This window comes from Canis lupus, chromosome 8, assembly GCF_048164855.1.
Source record: "Canis lupus baileyi chromosome 8, mCanLup2.hap1, whole genome shotgun sequence".
NCBI classification, from domain to species: domain Eukaryota; kingdom Metazoa; phylum Chordata; class Mammalia; order Carnivora; family Canidae; genus Canis; species Canis lupus.
Genome location: NC_132845.1, coordinates 68,022,174 through 68,045,175, shown reverse-complemented (window position 1 = coordinate 68,045,175; position 23,002 = coordinate 68,022,174). Strand labels below are relative to the sequence as shown.

At 39.6% G+C, this 23,002-nt stretch overlaps 1 protein-coding gene across 4 annotated transcripts in view; it reads right to left on the bottom strand.

Annotated features, from left to right (window-relative positions):
* LOC140638923 (cytochrome P450 3A12-like) overlaps positions 1 to 23,002 on the bottom strand; it is a 43,252-nt gene that overhangs the window by 5,656 nt on the left and 14,594 nt on the right. For 3 of the 4 annotated variants that reach the window (XM_072837029.1, XM_072837028.1, XM_072837030.1), the window contains 7 exons: positions 16,613 to 16,726; positions 16,267 to 16,355; positions 14,561 to 14,709; positions 13,363 to 13,490; positions 12,000 to 12,066; positions 8,171 to 8,331; positions 376 to 602 (listed from right to left, as the gene is read on the bottom strand). In XM_072837029.1, the coding sequence (XP_072693130.1) occupies positions 376 to 602; positions 8,171 to 8,331; positions 12,000 to 12,066; positions 13,363 to 13,490; positions 14,561 to 14,709; positions 16,267 to 16,355; positions 16,613 to 16,726 (935 nt within the window). Of the gene's footprint in view, positions 1 to 375; positions 603 to 8,170; positions 8,332 to 11,999; positions 12,067 to 13,362; positions 13,491 to 14,560; positions 14,710 to 16,266; positions 16,356 to 16,612; positions 16,727 to 21,335; positions 21,400 to 23,002 lie in introns of all 4 variants that reach the window. The other variant, XM_072837031.1, reaches the window with a different exon arrangement.

The following is a 23,002-nucleotide window of genomic DNA, read 5'->3' as shown; positions in this document are numbered from 1 at the left end:
ATCATAAATAAATAAAAATTTAAAAAATAAAAAAATAAAAAGTAAGTCATTCAAAAAATATAATGCCATCTTAATTTTTAATAATCAATATATGCACCTCTATGCATTTCTCTAAATGTCCACAAAGGACATATGTATCATTATTCATAATCTTGATGTATTGGGACTGACATTGACTTTAATATTCTCTTTTAGGGTGTACAGTTTATAAAATTTTGACAACAATCATCATTTCATAACAAGAAAAATACTTATAAGAAAAAAAAGATGTACAAATAAATCATTGTACAACCACACGATTGTCATCTATACTAAGAACATTTCAAAATATCCTCCAATATGAAGGTGGGTTCCCCTTTCCAGGATTCCCTGTACCTTTCAGGTTGGAACTTCTCAGGCTCTGGCCAGATATCCGGATCTTGGTGAAGAGTAAAGGTTGGCACCATCACCACTGTCCCTTTAGGAATGAACACACCACTGATTTCCACATCTTTCTTACAGACCCTTACAAGTCTACCAGTGATTGGGTATAATCTGAGACTTTCATTCAACACCATGTCAAGATACTCCATCTGTACAAGAGTATCATAAGTAGGTGCTGCCTGGAAGGAAAGAAACAGATGTAGATAAATTGATTTGGGGGATAAATTTCAACTCCTTATCAGCATTACTGCTGACCTGTTAGAAAGAAACCTCTAAGAAACATTTGTTTTGATAAAGGGCATTTATAATCATTTGACTGTCTACCATGTCCTTTGATCCGCTCAGTGGCCCACTGACACGTGTACAATAGTAACAATTAGGGGAGACACCTGGGACAATCCCATAAACGGCCTGAAATCCTTCCCACTACTAGGTAGTGGTGTTTCTTCCTCATATGAATAAAGTGACTAATATACCATGACCCTTATTCTAAGTGAAATATGCTGAAGTCACCTTCCTTTCAAAAGAGGGGCCTTACTTACATCTGTACCAAGGAAGGAGAATGTACAACAGAAAATATCCTATATCCACATAAACTCTTTTAGTTGAAATATCTTGCTTCCTAGCCCTTCAATTATCTATACAATATTTGAAGATAAATATTATCTTATACAAAAATAGAAATATTTCAGGGCGCCACAGTTTCCTTTCAACCCAAACAGGGCATAAAATGGTAGGGTTGGATGCTACCAATTGTAGGAACACAATTTCAGTTCTAATGGAACACTGTTAAGGGGATCAGAATCCTATTCTCAGCCCCACCCTATGTGGTTGGAAAAGTCTCCTAGTTGTTGCCTTAGGGTTTCACTGTTTGCCAAATAAGCCCCTCCAGCCTCAGAAGCTGGTTCCCTTCATAAGTAGGGAACTCCAGATTGGGCAGGGATCTGAAAACAGTGTATGCAATATGTCTCTATCACTTGGTGTTATATTTAAGAGCCAACATTGCAGAAGTTAGAGGTAGATCAGGATCCAGGCAACCTGTCTCCTACCTTGGCTTCTTCACCATTAGTTATATGATAGTTTAAGAATGTTATGTCGTCTCTCTGTAGCCCAGTTTCCTGACTTGTTATATGAAGATAATTAGAACTGATACTTAAAAAAAAACCTGATACTTCATAGGGTGTGTTTCAGAACACTCTGTTCACCCAATACCCATGTAGACCACCATATTTCCCAGCCCATGTGAACCTAGGGGAAATCACTTGCAAATGAGCTGTGAACTGAGGAGATGTATGTGTTCATGCCAAACACTTAAAAAGCAAGTGAGCAACACTCTAGCACTTGTTACCCAGTCAACATGAAGTCCCCAAGTTGCAGATAATGCAGATGTAAGAAAGCAGAACCTTGGGAGAGGAGACAAGATGGTGGAAGAGTGAGAGTCCTTGATTCATCTGGTCCCCCAAACTTACCCCGATAACTTTCAAAAAAACCTGAACACCTATGAATCCAACCTGAGATATAAAGAGAGAACAGCTGAAATGCTACAGAGAGAAAATCGATCACTTCTATCAAGCCACTCTGCACTGGACAAAATGACTAGAAGGAAGAATTCACCACAAAAGAAGGAACTGGAAGAAATATTCTCTGCCATAGATCTAGTACATATGTATTTAAGTAACATGTCAGAGATATAATTCAGAAGTCCAATTACAAAATTCCTGGTGGCTTTGGGAAAAAATCACAAAAGACTCTAGAGATTCTATTACTGCAGAATTAAGATAGAATCAGGTCAAAATTAAAAATACTTTAACTGACATGCATTCTAAACAGGATGCTCTAATGGCTAGGATTAGTGAAAGTGAGTGACATAGAAGACAAGTAGATGGAAAGGAAGGAAGCTGAGGAAAAGAGAAACACAGTCAAGAACTTATGAGTAAAGGCTTTGGGAAATAAATGATAGTTTGAGAAGGAAGAGTATTCGTCTTATTGGAATTCCAGAAGAGGCTGAGAGAAAGAGGACCACAAAGTATATTTGAACATATCATAGGTGAGAACTTCCCAAATCTGGGGAAGGAAACAGGCATTTAGATCCAAGAGATAGAGAGGACCCTCTAAGATCCACAAAAACCGATCAACACCCTGACACAAAATAGTGAAACTTGAAAATTTTAAAGATAAAGAGATAAAAGAGATAAAAATCCTAAGTAGCAAGAGACAAGAGATTCTTAACTTATATGGGGAGAAATATCATATTAACAGCACATCTATCCACAGAGACATGGCAGGCCAGAAAGGGCTGGCATGAAATATTCAGGGTACTAAATGAGAAAAACATGCAGCCAAGAATACTTTATCCAGCAAGGCTGTCATTCAGAATAGAAAGAGAGATAAAGAGCTTCCAGAATACTGAAAGAATATGTGACCACCAAACTGGCTCTGCAAGAAATATTAAGGGGCACCCTTTAAGAGAAGATGGAGCCCAAAGAAACAATCCACAAAACAGGGACTGTATAGATATTACTATGACACTAAATTCATATCTTTCAATAGTTACCCTGAATGTGAATGGCTAAAAAATTCCATCAAAAGACACAGGATATCAGACTGGATAAAAAAAGCAAGACCAATCTATTTGCTGTCTACAAGAGACTCATTTTAGACCTAAGGATGCCTCCAGCCTGAAAATGAGGGGGCAGAGAACCATTTACCATTCAAATGGTCCTCAAAAGAAAGCTGGGGTAGCAATCCTCATATCAGATAAATTACAGTTTTTACCAAAGACTCTAATAAGAGATAAAGAAGGACACTATATCATACTTAAAGGGTCTATCCAATAAGAAAACCTAACAATTATGAATATTTATGCCTCTAATGTGGGAGCAACCAAGTATATCAATCAATTAATAATGAAAGTGAAGAGATACATAGATAATAATACAAAAATAGTAAGAGACTTCAACACAGCACTCTCAGCAAAAGATAGATATTCTAAGAAGAACATCACCAAAGAAACAAGGGTCTTGAATGATACACTTGACCAAATGGATTTCACAGATATATACAGAACATTCCATCCTAATGCAACTGAATACACATTCTTCTCGAGTGCACATGGAGCTTTCTCCAAAATAGACCACATACTGGGTAACAAATCAGGTCTTAATCAATACCAAAAGATTGGGATTATTGCCTGCATATTTTCAGATCAAAATGCTTTGAAACTAGAATTCAATCAGAAGAAGAAATTTGGAAGACACTCAAACACTTGGGGTTAAAGAGCATCCTACTAAAAGATGAATGGGTCAACCAGGAAATTAGAGAAGGATTAAAAAGATACATGGATGAGTAATATTCCATGGTGTTGGTGTATATATATATATATATATATATATATACACACACACACACACATACACACACATATACATATATATGTATATATATACCACATATATATACATCATATATATACATCATATATATACATCATATATATACACACATCATATATATATATATATATATATATATATCACATCATCTTTATCCATTCATCCATTTATGACTCAGCCATCAGAAGAGACAAATACCCACCATTTGCTTCGACATGGATGGAACTGGAGGGTATTATGCTGAGTGAAATAACTCAATCAGAGAAGGACAATCATCATATGGTTTCACTGCTACATGGAATATAAGAAATAGTGAGAGGGATTATAAGGGAAAGGAAGGGAACTGAGTGGGAAAAATTAGAAAGGGAGACAAACGATGAGAGACTTCTAACTCTGGGAAACAAAGGGTAACAGATGAGGAGGTGGGTGGGGGATGGGGTGACTGCATGATGGGCACTGAGGAGGGCACTTGATGGGATGAACACTGAGTGTTACACTATATGTTAGCAAATTGAATTTAAATTTTATTTTATTTTATTTTAAAGATTTTATTTATTTATTCATCAGAGAGAGAGAGAGAGAGAGAGAGAGGCAGAGACACAGGCATAAGGAGAAACAGGCTCCATGCCAGAAGCCTGACGTGGGACTCGATTCCAGGTCTCCAGGATCACACCCTGGGCTGAAGGCAGCGCTAAACCACGGAGCCACCAGGGCTGTCCTGAATTTAAATTTTAAAAAGTAAAAAAATACATCATTGACTATAAAAAATTCATGTAAACTAATGAAGATGAAGATGAAACCATTCAAAATCTTTGGGATACAGCAAAAGCAGTCCTAAGAGGGAACAAACTTCCCTCAAAAAATTGGAAAAACTCAAATACAAAGCTAACCATGCACCTAAGAGAATTGGAGAAAGAATAGTAAATAAAGCCTACACCATGCAGAAGAAGAGAGATTATAAAGGTTAAAGCAGAAATCAATGAAATAGAGATCAGAAGAACTGTAGAACAGATAAACAAAACCAGGAGTTCGTACTTTGAAATAATTAATAAGATAGATAAACCCCTAGCCAGCCTCATTAAAAAGAAAAAAGACTCAAATAAAATCACGAATGAAAAAGGAGAGATCACAACCAATTCCAAGGAAATACAAATGATTTTAAAAACGTATAATGAGCAGCTATATGCCAACAAATTGGGCAATTTAGAAGAAACGGATGCATTTCTGGAAACCTGAAAATTACTAAAACTGGAACAGGAAGAAATAGAAAACCGGAACAGGCTAATAACCAGCGAGGAAATTGAAGTAGTCATCAAAAATCTCCCAAGAAACAAAAATCCAGGGGCATATGGCTTCCCAGGGCAATTCTACCAAACATTTAAAGAAGAGATACCTATTCTACTACAGCTGTTTCAAAGGAGAGGAAGGGAGGGAATACTTCCAAACTCGTTCTATATGGCCAACATTACCTTGATCCCAAAACCAATGACTCCACCGAAAAAGCAGAATATAGACCAATATCCCTGATGAACAGGGATGCAAAAAACTCACCAAGATACTAGCCAATGGGACCCAATAGTACATTAAGAGGATTATTCACCATGACCAAGTGGGATTTATCTCCAGGATGCAAGGGTGGTTCAACACTCGTAAAACAATCAACGTGATAGATCACATCAACAAGAGAAAAAACAAGAACCATATGATCCTCTCAAGAGATGCAGAGAAAGCATTTGACAAAATACAGCATCCTGATTAAAACTCTTCAAAGCGTAGGGATACAGGGGACATTCCTCAATATCATAAAAGCTATTTATGAAAAGCCCACAGTGAATATCATTCTCAATGGGGAAGAACTGAGAGCCTTTCCCCTAAGATCAGGAACAAGACAGGGATGTTCACTCTCACCACTGCTATTCAACATAGTACTAGAAGTCTTAGCCTCAGCAATCAGACAACAAAAAGAAATAAAAGGCATTCATATTGGCAAAGAAGAAGTCAAACTCTCCCTCTTCTCAGACGACATGGTACTGTATATAGAAGACCCAAAAGAGGGCAGTCAGGGTGGCTCAGCGGTTTAGTGCCGCCTTTGGCCCAGGGCCTGATCCCGGAGACCTGGGATCGAGTCCCACCTCGGGCTCCCTGCATGGAGCCTGCTTCTCCTTATGCCTGTGTCTCTGCCGCCCACCCCCTCTCTGATGAATAAATAAATAAAATCTTTAAAATAAACTAAAATAAAATTTAAATTCAATTTGCTAACATGTCTCTGTCTCTCTCTGTGTCTCTCATGAATGAATAAATAAAATGTTTTTTTTTTAAAGAAAGAAAGCCCAAAAGACTCCACCCCAAGATTGCTAGAATTCACACAGCAGTTCAGCAATGTGGCAGGATATACAATCAATGCACAGAAATCAGTTTCATTTCTATACACTAACAATGAGACTGAAGAAAGAGAAATTAAGGAATCAATTCCATTTACAATTGCACCCAAAAGCATAAGATACCTAGGAATAAACCTAACCTAAGAGGTAAAGGATCTTACCCTAAAAACTACAGAACACCTCTGAAAGAAGTTGAGGAAGATGTAAAGAGATGAAAAAAAATTCCATGCTCATGGATTGGAAAAATAAATACTGTGAAAAAGTCTATGCTACCCAGAGCAATTTACACGTTCAATGCAATCCCTTCAAAATACCATGGAATTTCTTCAGAGAGTTGGAACAAATAATCTTAAGATTAGTATGGAACCAGAAAAGACCTCAAATAGGCATAAGAATGTTGAAAAAGAAAATCAAAGCTGGCAGCATGACAATGCTTGACTTTGAGATGTATTAAAAGCTGTGATCATCAAGACAGTGTGGTACTGGCACAAAAACAGATACATAGTTCAATGGAACAGAATAGAGAACTCGGAAATGGACCCTCAACTCTATGGTCAACTCGTCTTCAACAAAGCAGAAAAAAATATCCACTGGAAAAAGGACAGTCTCTTCAATAAATGGTGTTGGGAAAATTGGAAAGCCACATGCAGAAGAATGAAAGTAGACATTTCTCTTACACCATACACAAAGATAAACTCAAAATGGTGGAAAGATCTAAATGTGAGACAGGAATCCATCAAAATCCTAGGGGAGAACATGAGCAACACCCTTTTTGACTTGGCCACAGTAACTTCTTGCAAGATACATCTATGAAGGCAAAGGAAACAAAAGCAAAAATGAACTATTGGGACTTCATCAAGATAAAAAGCTTCTTCACAGCAAAAGAAATGGTCAACAAAACTAAAAGACAATCTACAGAATGGGAGAAGATATTTGCAATGGCATATCAGATAAAGGGCTAGTATCCAAGATCTATAAAGAACTTATTAAACTCAACACCCAAGAAACAAACAATCCAATCATGAAATGGGCAAAAGACATGAACAGAAAATTCACCAAAGAAGACATAGACATGGCCAACAAGCACATGAGAAAATGCTCTGCATCAGTTGCCATCAGGGAAATACAAATCAAAACACAATGAGATACCACCTCACACCAGTGAGAATGGTAAAAAATAACAAGACAGGAAAGAACAAATGTTGGAGAGGATGTGGGGAAGTGGAAACCCTCTTGCACTGTTGGTGGGAATGCAAAGTGTGGTACAGCCACTTTGGAAAACACTGTTGAGGGTCCTCAAAGAGTTAAAAATAGAGATACCCTACGACCCGGCAATTGCACTACTGGGGATTTATCCCAAAGATACAGATGTAGTGAAATGCCGGGATACCTGCACCCCAATGCTCACAGCAGCAATGTCCACAATAGCCAAACTGTGGGAGGAGCCTGGATATACTTTGACAGATGAATGGATAAAGAAGATGTGGTATATATGTTACAGTGGAATACTATTCAGCCATTAGAAAGGACGAATACCTACCATTTGCTTTGACATGGATGGAACTGGAGGTTATTATGCTGAGTGAAGTAAATCACTCAGAGAAGGAAAATCATCATATGGTTTCACTCATACAGGGAATATAAGAAATAGTGAAAGGGACTATAAGGGAAATGAGGGGAAAAGATTTGGAAGAATTAGAGAGGTAGACAGAACATGAGAGACTCCTAACTCTGGGAAACAAACAAGGGGTAGTGGAAAGGGAGGCGGGCGGGGGGATGGGGTAACTGGGTGATGTGTTGAAGAGGGCACTTGATGGGATGAACACTGGGTGTTAGGCTATATATTAGCAAATCGAACTTCAAATAAAAAAACAAACCTTTGCTATGAAACCCCCCACTAGATTTGAGGGCTAATCTGTTACTGAGGCATAACCAAGCCTATTCTGACTCCCTCTTCAGGTATGACCCACTCACCTTATTGGGGAAAGTCGCATCAATCTCCTTCTGCAGTTTCTGCTGGACATCAGGGTGAGTGGCCAATTCATACATAAGGAGGCAGAGAGAAGTACTAGTGGTCTCATAGCCAGCAACAACAAAGATAATAGATTGAGCAACAAGCTCCAGATCAGACAGAGCTAAAAGGAGAGAAAAGGCATTTTAGCTAGAGCAGGTGAATGTAAAACATGGCAGCTTCAATGATGACAAATCCATTTGAAACTCCCAAATCCCTGGTGAGAAATGTAAAAGCAATTCAGAATCAAACTGGGAGCAGTTTTACTCTGATGTTTATCTTACAGAGCCGGAAAGAGGCACAAGTTGTCTTGATGTGATTATTCCTATAGTCTCTACTCTTCTTGGACACCTGTTACTGCTTATGCCACACACATACACACCACCAACAAGGGAGGTAATCTCAAGGGATGGTATTTTTTAAAAGATTTTATTTATTTATTTATTTATTTATTTATTTATTTATTTATTTATGAGAGAGAGAGACAGAGACAGAGACAGAGACACAGGCAGAGACACAGGCAGGCTCCATGCAGGGAGCCTGACATGGAACTCAATCCCAGGACTCCAGGATCTCGCCCTGGACCGAAGGTGGCGCTAAACCGCTGAGCCACCCGGGCTGCCCCAAGGGACGGTTTTTCTGTCTAATATACACAGAGTTATCAATAAGTCCTTCGGAGAATCATAAAAGTACTTCTGCCCTAAGAAACATGGACTAGTACCCTCCCCAAGGAAAAATATAAATTCATCCAACTTAAATATTTTAATAAATTTATTTTTATTGGTGTTCAATTTGCCAACATATAGAATAACAACCTGTGCTCATCCCATCAAGTGCCTCCCTCAGTGCCCGTCACCCAGTCACCTCCACCCCCCGCCCACCTCCCCTTCCACCACCCCTAGTTCATTTCCCAGAGTTAGGAGTCTCTTATGTTCTGTCTCCCTTTCTGATATTTCCCACATTTTTTCTCCTTTCCCCTTTATTCCCTTTCACTGGAACTGGAAGGTATTATGCTGAGTGAAATAAGTCAATCGGAGAAGGACAAACATTATATGGTCTCATTCATTTGGGGAATATAAAAAATAGTGAAAGAGAATGAAGGGGAAGGGAGAAATAGTGAGTGGGAAATATCAGCTTAAATTTTTTAAACAGTTTCTAATGCTAAGGCTTAACTGTCAGGAAAATTGAATTATCTTTTATGTAAACATATCCGTGGGAACTTAACTGGACAAGGTTGGGCTACAGATAAAGTCTTGTTACTCAAAGTGTAGTCCATGGACCAGCAGCATCTGCAGCACCTGGGATCTTATTAGAAATGCAGAATCTCAAACCTCACCCTAGATCTATGAAATCAAAATCTGAGCTTTCAGGAGATGTGGTGACTTGAGTGCACAACCAAGCTTGAGAAGCATGGATTATACCTTTGAGAGGTTTCGGTTAAGTGAAGACCCGGGGTATATTCTTTACATGGATGATCTCAGATACATATAAAACTGTGACAGAGACAAAATGCTAGAAGAGTGGTGAATGACGTTAGTCTAATCAACTGCATTGAAACAGCAAAAGAAACAATGATCAATAAAAAGACATTGACCAGCATGAATTATACACAAACAGAATCCACTGAGTGGAATTAGAAATGTTTATTTAATCATGGCTTGAATGTCACCTTCCTCATCAAATGGATGCACCCTGAATATATATTGGCCTCCTTTTTGATTTTCTTGTAGTAGAAACTAGGCACAGTCATGCTCTAATCTATTTGACTGAAATTAACATGGTACTTGCCACAGACATAAAATTCAAAACTAAAAATAATACAAAGTGAGTGTAAGAAAGGTCTACAGAATTCTGATTTCTTGGTCATACTTTCTGTGAATCTGGTGTGGATAAATTCAACTATCAAATTCTTTCCCCCAATTGCTATGAAGCCCATGATAAAATCAAATTTCACAACTCTGCTGTCCAGTATGGTAGTCACTCTCCAGATGTGCCTATTTATATTTAAATGTCACTTAAATTTAAACCAATATAAGATTTAGTTCTTCAGTGACACTAACCACATGTCAAGTGTTCAATTAACCATATGTGTGTAGTGGTTCTGTATTGAACTGGACATATAGAGAATATTTTCTTCAACCTAGAAAATAGAAGAGCTAGCTAGAAAGAAAGAAAGAAAGAAAGAAAGAAAGAAAGAAAGAAAGAAAGAAATGTATATATAGGTATACATATATTTTAGCGGTGTGATGGAGTAAGCCCATCTGTAGTCCCTAGAATAAATTGTTAAATATTCAAGAATTTTGGGAGATGGTTGTGAAACCATAGATAGCCTGAACTTAACCATGATGGGACTGTTTCTGTCATAGGAACAAACTATAAATCAAGGCTCTTTTTTTTTCTTTCAGACACAGAGACCATAATTACATCACTGGATGAGTAGACATACAAATGTTTATGTTCATCAGTCTTGTGTAAATGTATTTGAATTTCTTAACTCGGCCCACGGAGAGGAAATAAAAGCAAAGAAGCTTTATAGTAGTGATCTCTCCTTGATCCCAGATTTTGGTTTCTAAATATCATTGCTCACTAAAAGGAAACACAGCATCTGAAGAAATGGCTGATTCCAGGTCTCATCAGGGGAAACAGCAGAGAAACCTGGAATGTCTCACACTAGAATGCAAGCAAATGCTCAGAAAATAATATGGGAAAAGGTACAGAATACTCTATGTACTGTAATGGTGGATAAACATCATTATACCTTTGTCAACCTCCATGGAATGTATAACACCAAGAGTGAACTGTAATGTAAATATGGATTTGGAGTGGTAGTGATGTGTCATTGAGGGACATTGTAACAAATACACCAAATGGTGAGGTATTTTGATAGTGGGGGATGCTGTGTGTAGGTGGGCATGGGGGGGAATATGGGAAATCTCTGTGTCACTAACCATTGCAGTGAACCTAATATTGTACAAAACATAAAGTCTGTTGAAAACATAAAAACAGAAAAAGAAAGAAAAAAATGACACAAAAAATAACACAAGAACCCACTTGAAATGGCTTCCAGAGGACAAACTGGAGACAACTGAGGATCTAAATAAAGAAGGAGCTAGGAGACTAACTTAGTAATATAAGAAATCATACTGACATAAATAAATTAAATGTTATAGAGAGAGAATGAAAAGCTCCCTAACAGTGGACGATCACTCATCAACATAGAAGAAATGATGGAATTAGAAAGCCAACATTTTGGAACCATCTTAGTAATAATGGTCTCAGTCAAACAGCATCCATGGATGATAGAAGGAGTAGGTGAAAGTAGTAGGTGAAAGTGGCCAGCATTTACACTGTCACAAAGGCATCTTTCACCAGTCACTTCTTAATTACAAAATGAAAAAAAAACTTTACAGTACATTAAGCCAATGAACACAACTTTAACCAAGTGTTCCAGGTCACCAATACCGGGGCCATATGCCTTCTGATATGGCGAAGCGTTGATGTGAACTTCCAGGTATAGGCTCAGAGAACTGACACGGGAAACAAGCTCCCCAGAGGTTATGAAATAGGTGATCCATGAACCACTGACTGCCTTGTCCATGGTTGCCCTTCAAGCTTTGAACCAACTTATGGCTGTGTGCTTCTGGAACGTGCTTCCATTACCATTTGTATCTGAACACGTGTCTCTCTTTGATTTGTATAATTACATCTGCTAAAAATCGTCCTCCACACCTCAGAACCACCCCCTGCATCAGAGACTTCCCATCACTGGCCCTCTAAGCTGTCCTTACTTGCCTTTGTGGGTATTCATTTCTTTAGAATTCTGGGAGTTAATCATCAGTTGCAGAAAATCGACTCGGTGCTGCAAGCAGAAAGAGAACTTTCAACAACAGAACATCACTTGTGAAGTCAGAAATAAATTAGGGGGATCCCTGGGTGGCGCAGCGGTTTAGCGCCTGCCTTTGGCCCAGGGCGCGATCCTGGAGACCCAGGATCGAATCCCACGTCAGGCTCCCGGCGCATGGAGCCTGCTTCTCCCTCTGCCTGTGTCTCTGCCTCTCTCTCTCTCTGTGTGACTATCATAAATAAATAAAAATTAAAAAAAAAAAAAAGAAATAAATTAGGGATGCAGGATTTAATTTCTTTCCTGAGATTATGGCCCCTTTAAGTCCAGAAGTCTGGCTTGTGTTACCCAAGTCATTAGTGAACAAAAACATCCAGCTGCAAAATCTTGGAGAGCAGGATGCTTCCCTGACAGGAATCCAGCTATAGTGTCCCACTGTTTCTTGGTTCTTGCTCCCTTGATCCTGAGCTTCTCTGGATTTTCAACACAGCTTCCTGGCCAAAGAGTAGCATGCTCTCTCTCTTGTCATGCTTGCTAACTTAGGAGAAAGTTCCTGACTTCAGTCCTTCCCCCCGCCCCCCAGACTCATTTCTTAACAAATGGCCACAGACCAATAGCCTGACTTTTGTAGAGTCCAGGGACAGCTTCTGTGTCATCATCTTCTAATGACCCACCCTCTGGAACTCATCTTCAGTGACATTCTGGGGTACCCAGCGCTGCCTCTCCCTCCTACACACACTCTAGCGCTGATCATCAGGCCTCAGGAAGGCAAATCTGGCTTGGCCAGCTTGCAGCCTCAGTGCCCAGAGAGACTCCTGACCACTCCAAACTATGGCAGGCTCAAATTTAACACACACTCTACTCTACCAGGTGCCTGGTGGAACCTTCCCCTGGAGAAGGTGTGAGATAAGAAGCTTGGAATTGAAGGAATTCTTTGCCACTCTAACATCTGGGGAAATTTTAATATCAGAAAATTATTTTTACACAGGAAGTTGTACCCTTTGACAATTTTTTGAAGAGAAGAGGTAGTTTTTTTCTCTCATCAAATTTTATTGCCTGGCATAGTAGGTACCATGCTTATTATTAAATTTTAAACGTTGACTCTCTGACTCATTCTCTTTCCTCCTTCCCTGATCTCCATCTTCTTCATTCTCCTTAAAATGTTAGAGGTCTCCTGCTCTAAACCCTCCAGTTCTCTACCTACCTAAAAACATACTTAAATGACCACACTTACTTAAATGACCACACTTAGGATGTACACACTTCAATAAAACATCAAAAGTGAACACTCACATGTAACTACCACCGGATTACCTTTTGTTTATCTTTGAGGCGACTTTCCTTCATCCTTTTTACAGACTTTGTGAAAAAATCAGTAATTTTCTTTGGAAATAGCCAGATATTTAACATTTCATATAGTGGAGTAAGGAATGGAAACAATACTGTAATGCAAAAGAACAATGGAAAGCACAGTGAAAATGCAAATTTTACCTGGAGCAATTATAACTTGGTCTACCAATCAGAGGATTAAAAGACACCAGGATTCTTTGAAACCCGGAGTCAGTCCCTCTAGATCTGTACTTGAATTTCAAGCCAATGGCTGAGCAAGAGCCCATTGTGGGGCTCCATCCCAGGATTCCAAGATCATGACCTGAAATCAAAGGCAGATGCTTAACCAACTGAGCCACGCAGGAACCCCTGGAATCAAATTAAGTGTCCAAAATTATATACCCTTCTGGACAGCCCGGGTGGCTCAGCGGTTTGGCGCCGCCTTTGGTCCGGGGCGTGGTCCTGGAGGCCCGGGATTGAGACCCATGTCAGACTCCCTGCATGGGGCCTGCTTCTCCCTCTGCCTGTGTCTCTGTCTCTGTCTCTGTCTCTCTCTCTCTCTGTGTGTGTGTGTCTATGAATAAATAAATAAAATCATAAAAAAAAAACAAAATTATACCCTTCTGTTCATGGGCAGCTGATCTTGACAAGGTTTCTAAGACCATTCAATTAAGAAAAAAATAGTATTTTCAATGAATGTGCTCAACAAGAGAACAGTCTCATGCAAACAAACCAACAAACAAAACCCAAAACAAAAGAAAAAAAGAAGAAAAAGAAGTTTAATTCTTACCTCCTATAACATATAAAAATAAAATAAATTCAAAATAGATCAAAGGCCCAAATATAAAAGTTAAAACTGTATAATCCGTAGGAGAAAACCAAGGGATAAATCTTCATGATCTCAGATTTCTCTGCGAATTTAAGATCTGACACCAAAAGCACAGAAAGAAAAGGAAAAATACATACATTTTACATTAAAAACATTAACAATTTTGTTGATGAACACTGAGACCGTAAGTTGAATTGTACATTTTAAAAGGGGGGCTCAATGTACACATACATGTGACATTGTATAAGCAATGAAATTGTTGTAGAAAAATGGGAGGTAAGCAACAAGGGAGAAAGGAAGGAAGGGAAGGAAAAAGGAAGAGAGGAAAAAAAGAAAATACATTAATGTACATACTTATGGAGAGTAAAAATGGATCAGGGAAATCAAATTTTAAGAGCTTCTTGGCATTTTCCACAAACGGATCTTGTGGGTTGTTGAGGGAATCAATGTTCACTCCAAACGATGTGCTGGTGATCACATCCATGCTGTAGGCTCCAAAGATGCTGGGAGAGAAACAAAGACACGAATACTTAAAATCAGCACCTCTTTACTATCCTTATCCAATGCTTGCAGCAAGAAGTGCCTGTAGATTCCAATGTCCAGGCAAGACAAGAACCACACTTTGAGAACCACCTGATGGATCATCTAAAGAGTCTGTATGCCATCACACTCACTGATGAGGTGCTCGTGAGGTGCCAGTGACACAGCTGGCCTTGTGCTATGGGTGATGGGGATACCAGGGCAAGTTAGAGAGACCTCTGAGCTCAAGGAGCTTAATCTTGGAGGGATAGAGACCCCAAATTAGGCAAATTACACAAGTGTGTTTTGAGTAAGGGCAGTAGAAGGTGGATAATCACTGTGTCTGAGCAGGACAAATGGTGGAATAACTAACGCTTCCTCAGGGAGTCAGGAAAGGTGAAACTGATCTGGATCTTCTCTCACCACAGTCTCTGTGCTCTCGGAGCTGAGTCCTCTTTAGCACATTACAGAACACCAACACCTGTTCTGTAATGCCAGGAATACCATCCCTTTTTTCTCCACCTCTGCTAAGTCTCCTGAAAGACCCACTTTGTCTCATCTCCATTGATCTGAGATTGACCTGAGGACTCACCCATTTCTGGAAAAAGTAAGAACTGAGAATGTTCCTAGTTAAAAAATATATATTAAATCACACCAAAACTGACTTAGGGGATGCCATAGCTAAGTGATCATATGCTACTAGTTTTGCCAGGACAGTCCTAATATGCATCCGTTCATCCTGCAATATTAAAATATATCCCGTGGCACCCAGGTGGCTCAGTCAGTTGACTGGCTACCTTCCACCTTCTTCCCAGTCATTATCTCTTGGTCCTGGGATCAAGCCCCACTTTGGGCTTCCTGCTCAGCGTGGCAGTCTGCTACTCCCTCTGCTCCTGCCCCCTGCATGGGCTTGCTCTCTCTCTCTTTCTCTCAAATAAATAAGTGAAACGTTTTGTAAAAATAAAATATATCTCAATTTAGGCTAATATCTCAATTTAGGCTACTTTTTCACCCTACCCATCCCATGTGCAAGGCCTTCTCCCTTTTGTGTTTGAAAGATGGACAAGTGGTCATAAAAGTTAATATTTAGTGTTTTGCTTATATCCTCAACAAAATCAGGAAGGGATTTAAGTTGTCCCAAGTTCCACATGAAAACTTTCTTGCTCCATCCAGTGCCCAAAAATATGTATCAAGTGGTCCCCACCACCACCATTCATTACTCTCTACACTCAAAGATTTGGAAAAATCGTGTTTCCTTTTTTTCAAGCACATATTTTTGTCTTCCCCAATATCCAAGGAGACAATCAAGCAGATGAATTAATCCTGCCCCGTGTACAAAAAGAAGACCCTCTCCCTCCTGGCTGCTCTGCCTTTTAGGCAAGCTACCTCTCCTTGGCTGGCCCATTGGGGTTGTAACACTACACGTCTACTTCAGTCAGCTTCTTTGCTGGGGTAATTCAACAGTGGGAATTGGGCTCTGTGGCAGCAGCTGGAAAATGTCATGACAGAGTTGGAATTCCAGCAGCCCCACTACTACTTACTCTTTCAAGCTGATGGCTTTATCTTTCTCTGCCTCCTTCCTCAGGTTCCTCACCAACACATCTCCATACTGGCCAATGATGGGAAACATCTACACACAAAATACAACACCACCTGAAGTTAAATCCAGAATGAAGTCCTAGAATGACATGGCTTTCACAAATATGGATCAGGAAAGGACATTTAATAACAAGTTTTATCATGTCTCCTCTAGGACATGAGGATAAAAGACCATATTTAGGAAGCCCAAATACAGCAGAGTACTTACAGGTGGACTATAATCTTAGTTTCTAATTATCCCCAGGTGCATTCATTACTTCCTAATGACAAGACCTCTTCTTTTCTTACCTCCTTGAGCTTTCCGCTGGTGAAAGTTGGAGACAGCAATGTTCGTATTCTCTTCCATTCTTCATCCTCAGACACAGTGATGGCACTCTTCATAAATCCCACTGGTCCAAAAGACTAGAGTCAAAGCAAAACACATTTTGCCCTACATAAGTGTTTTAGGTCTCCACAGTTCGGAAAATTTGTTAAACGGGCATCTATTACTCACCAAATATTTAGTGAGTGTCTCCTTAGTAGCGGTCCCTATGCTACTCAATAGATATTTATCTGAAATGCTTAGTTTCCTGTGAGGCTGAAGGAGGCAGCACTACACTACCTGTAGTGCTTCCAGCTTTATATTCCAATCTCCTTTTCAGTGTAAATATGATATGGAAAATTTGGCATGGAAACTACTCCTCCAGGAGAATAAACTGTTAATACCTAATACATTCTCCCAAGGTGTGCAGTGTAGAAGTGCATTGGAAGATAGCCAGATGGCCTGGCAAACTGTGTGTTGCTTCAGAGCAGTTCTGCCTTCACATATAGCCGTAGCATGAGAAACTAAAAAAACAGATGCGTAATATGGTGTTGTTTTTTTTTTAAATAGTAGTTTACCCTAAAAAGATAGTAATCTATTTGCTATTCTCAAGAAATGATACAGTTACATGGAAATCTTTTCCCCTGTGTTTTCCCCAAAGGGACCTAGCGAAAAGAGAGAGATAATTCTGTTTCTCATATTGGGACTGGCCTATCAAGCCAACAACCTTGACTCTTTCTACCATTTTTCAAAAGTATATTTTGTTTTAATGTGGGTATCTCCAAAACCATTTCATGATAAAAATTCACAAAAGAGCGCAGCCCTGGTGACCCAGCGGTTTAGTGCTGCCTTCAGCCCAGGGTGTGATCCTGGAAGCCCAGGATCGAGTCCTGCGTCGAGCTCCCTGTGTGGAGCCTGCTTCTCCCTCTGTCTGTGTCTCTGCCTCTGTGTGTGTGTGTGTGTGTCTGTCATGAATAAATAAATAAAATCTTTTTTAAAATTCACAAAAGAACTAGAAACAGAAGAACTCTACTTCAACTTAACAAAGATTATCAAAAAACCTTATAGCACACATCAACTCGGTGAGGAAGGATTGATGTGATATCACCAAGATCATGAGACAGGACACATCAGCCTCTGTTAACCCACAAAGAACAACAGGTAGACAGCTATCCACAAACAAAATAGACCTATGAGCTTAGGAGTCCATTTAAGAAGCTTCAACAACACAGTGGAGCAAAGCTCCTGAGAATAAGTGCATTAGAAAAGTAAGGAGAAGAGCTTCATTTTGTCTGCATCATACCAGGAGTCAGGCCAGTACTACTCAGCACCAAGAGGACACCCGCCAGCCTCAGAGAATTCCTCTTGCTGGGAAAAGGACTAAAGGTCATTAGCCCCAGCCCTTCAGGGCACAGCACAAATGACCTGTTTTGGCTTCAAACCTCCAGAGACTGGCATAGCTGAGACATCTAGACAGAGCAAGGAACAAAGAAAGGCAGGACTATCAGTATCAGCAAAGTGGCAGGAGTAACCATGGTTCCTTGTGTCCTGCTCTGCAGAGGACCCTAGCAGCCTTAGCAGCTGCTGAATCAACAGCTGACACAGCACAGTGCACCCTCTAAGATTTTGCTGCTGATAGACCCACAGGCTTTCATATTTGCTGACTCCAGCTGCCTGAGTCCTGCTCTGCCCCATCTGCCCTCTCATGAGTTGCCTCAGCCAGTGCCACCACCTACACCCTGAGCCTCAGAATCTGCACCCACAACCAGCCATGGCCCCTGTGACTGGGCACACATACCACACCAGCCCAGGCCCCAGCAGCTTTCGGGTCCCTGAGGCCAGGCTTGACTCCCATCACTGAACGCACTGCCACATGGGACCACAGCTAATCCCTGAAACTTCACATCTACACGCTGCCAGCCTGAACTCCAGTCAAAAGCAGTAGTGACTATTCCTGCAGCCACATGAGTGTACACAGACAACCCAGACATTCAAAGTACCCATGTGCCCATCACTGAGCCCAGCTCTGTTGGGAGCATGTGCCTGGTTTTAGCCCCCAAAGATGAGTGTGTGTGTAGCACCAACTCTGGCCACCATTCTGCTTGCCCTAGTCCCCTGGCACTGGATCTGGTGATGCTACTGAGGACCCCAATAGCCACTGCATCCACAAGAACCCTCCACTGTGCTTCCTGTCAAGGATCATGCAATTGCTGATGGATTGTGGCCCTCAAATACCTGAGACAACCATCCCCTCCTGGCTTATTTCAGATTATCCAGTCAGAGTGGGGTAAAGGAAAATGAAAAAAAAAACCTAGGGAAAAAATCCTACAGGATTTATAGGACAGCATCAGGTAAAAGAATGTGCACATTATGGGGATCCCAGTAGAGGAAGAGAGAAGTGGACAGAATGCTTACCTAAAGAAACAATGGCCGAAAACTTCCCAAACTGAGGGAAATGCACAGAAATCTTGGAATATGTAGTTCTCAATCAGATTGAATTCAAAAAAAGATTTCACCAAGACACATGATAATAAAATTGTCAAAAATTGAAGACAAAAAAATTAGAGACAAAGAAAAAATCTTGACAGGAGCAAGAAACAAGGGGCACATCACATAAAAGGCAGAAACCTCTTTCACTTCAGCCTTAGCAACTTTTACTAGACACATCACTGGAGGCAAGGGAAACAAAAACAAAAACATATTATTGGGACTTCATCAAGATGAAAAGCTCCTGCATAGTGAAGGAAACAATCAACAAAACTAAAAGCCAACCTTTAGAATGGGAGAAGACATTTGCAAATTATATATCTGATAAAGGATTGGGATCCAAAACCTATAAAGAATTTATGAAACTCAACACCCAAAAAACAAATAATCTGGTTAATAAATGGGAAGAAGGCATGAAAAGACGCTATTTGGAAGAAGACATCCAGAAGGCTCACAGACACATGAAAAAATGCTCAACATCACTCATCATCAGAGAAACACAAATCAAATCCACAGTGAGATACCAGCTCACACCTGTCAGAATGGCTACAATTAACAACTCTGGGAACAACAGATATTGTGAGGATCTGGAAAAAGGGAAACACTCTTGCATTGTTGGTGGGAACGCACATTTGTGCAGCCACTCTGGAAAAGAGTATGGAATTTCCTCAAAAAGTTGAAAATAGAACTATGCTACAATCCAGCAATTGCACTACTGGGTATTTACCCAATGCATGCAAAAATAGAGATTCAAAGGCATCCATGCTCCATATTTATAGCAGCATTATCAACAATAGGCAAACTATGGAGAGAGCTCAAATGTCCATCAACTTTTGAATGGATAAAGATGTGGTATACACACACACACACACACACACACACACACACACAATGGAATATCACTCTGCCATCAAATAAACGAAATCTTGCCAATTGCAGCAATGTGGATGGAGCAAGAGAGTATTATGCTACGTGAAATAAGTCAGTCAGGGAAAGATAAATGTGATACGGTTTCACTCTTAAGTCAAATTTAAGAAACAAAACAGATGAACATATGCGAAGTGAGGGGAGAAAAAGGAGAGAGGGAAACAAATCACAAGAGACAATGATAGAGAACAAACTGAGGGTCAATGGAGGGAGGTGGATGGTGGAAGGGCTAGAAGAGTGATGAGCATTAAGGAGGGCACCCGTGATGAGCACTGGGTATTGTATATAAGGAATGAATCACTAAATTCTACTCCTGAAACCAATATTGCATTGTATGTTAACTAACTAGATTTTAAATACAAATACATACATGTATACATACATAAATTTAAATGGAAGGATGAATGGATAAAGAAAATTGAATATTGCTCAACCTTAAAAAAGAAGGAAATCCTGCCATTTCCTTTTTTTTTTTTTTAAAGATTTACTTATTTATTTATTCAGAGAGAGAGGCAGAGACACAGGCTGAGGGAGAAGCAGGCTCCATGCAGGGAGCCTGACATGGGACTCAATCCCGGGTCTCCAGGGTCACACCCCGGGCTACAGGCGGCACTTAACCACTTCGCCACCAGGGCTGCCCAATCCTGCCATTTCCAACAGCATGGTTGAACGTGGACAACATGACCACATGCTAAGGGAATTAACCATACACTGAAGGACAGGTAACACATGATCTCAATTATTAGTGAAATCTATAAAAATAAAGTCAAGCTCAATAACAGAGTAGAATGGTACCAATAGAGGCTGGGGAGGAGGGAGAAGGGCAAATAGTAATCACAGGGTGCAAACTTTCAGTGTTGAGAAAAATAAGTTCTGTAGACCGAATATACTGCATGGTGATTATAATCAAAATACACTACCATATATTTGATATTTGTTTAAAAAGTAGATCTTACACGGTCTTACCACACACACACACACACACACACACACACACACACACACAAAGTAACTCTGGGTGGTGATAGATATGTTAATGTGTTTCATTTGTGATGATCACTTTATAAATCAAAACATCACATTTAAATATATAGTTTTCATCGTAAAGATACATGTATAAATAGTTAAATGGTGAAAAGCTGAATGTTTACCCCTAACATCAGAAACAAGGCAAAAATGTTCACTGTCACCACTCTTATCCAAAACCATACTAGAAATCCTAGCTAGTGCAATAAGACAAAACAAAGAAATAAAAGGCATGCAGATTAGAAAGATAAAAATAGGAGTGTCCCTCACCTGCATCCCAATGATTATTGCAGCAATGTCCACAATAGCCAAACTGTGGAAGGAGCCTCGGTGTCTATCGAAAGATGAATGGATAAAGAAGATGTGGTATATGTATACAATGGAACATTACTCAGCTATTAGAAAGGAAAAATACCCACCATTTGCTTCGATGTGGTTGGAAATGGAGGGTATTATGCTAAGTGGAGTAAGTCAATCAGAGAAGGACAAACATTATATGGTTTCATTCATTTGGGGAATATAAAAAATAGGGAAAAGGAATAAAGGGGAAAGGAGAGAAAATGAGTGAGAAATATCAGTGAAGGTGACAGAACATGAGAGACTCCTAACTCTGGTAAATGAACAAGGGGTGGTGGAAAGGGAGGTGGGCAGGGGTTGGAGTGACTGGGTGATGGGCACTGAGGGGGCACTTGACGGGATGAGCACTGAGTGTTATGCTATATGTTGCCAAATTGAACTAAAATAAAATAAAATACTTTTCTAAAATAAAAAAATGGAAGTGTCCCTATGTCAGGTGACATAATTGGCGATGTAGAAAATCTTGGGTGATATAAAAAAGAACATCTCTGCATCTAATAAATGAGTTAAGCTAGGATGTAGGAAATAAGATCAACACCAAAAATCAACCACATTTCTAGATAATGAATATGTTAAAACACATTAAGAACACAATAACAACTATAATCACACAAAGAAGGTGAAATACTTGAGATGTGTATTGAACAAAACATGTATGGTTTTCCTATTGAGAATGAAATGCTGGTGAAAAGACTCAAAGAAAGCCTAAATAAACACATATTGTGTTCATGCTTTGAAAGACATGACATAATAAAGATCTAGATTTTGCACAAATGATTGGTAGGTCTAAATCATGTCTTACAAAATCCTGGCAAATATTATGCAAACATAGATAAGCTAATTCTAAATTTGTATGGAAAGGCAAAGGAGCTAGAATACCTAAAACAATTCCAACAAAAATAAAATGGGAGGAATCACTGTTCATGATATTGAGACTTACTATATAGTTACAGTAATCAAGACACGGTGGCACCGGTAGAGGGATAGATACAGAGATCAATGAACAGAACAGAGATTGACCAATAGATACAAACACATAGGCCCGACTCATTTTGATACTGGTACAAAAGCCATTCAATGCAGGAAGTACAGCCTTTCCACAAGTGATGCTGGAGTGCTTACACAACCATAGGCCAGAAATAAGGATTTTTGACCTAAGTGTCACAGCTCACAATTAACACTAAAAATTAACACAAAATGGATCACAGAATTAAATGTGAAACACAAAACTATGCATGATTCATATTACAAATATAAAACATAAAAGTATATACTTAAATGTAAACTATAAAATGAACTACTTTGAGAAAATCCTTGGGACTTAGGGCTAGATAAAGAGTTTTCAAACTTGATGCCAAAGTCACAGCCCATCAAAGGAAAAGAATGTTAAATTGGCCTTATCAAGATAAGAAATGCTTGCTCTGCAGAAGACTCTCATACAACAAAAAGACAAGCCACATACCATGCCTACAAAAGAAAGTAAGCAGGAGGCTGATGATGGAACAGCTCTATAACATGAATGGGGTGGAGGATACACAAGTCTACATGTAAGATCAGTGTTCAGGAGCAATCACACATGC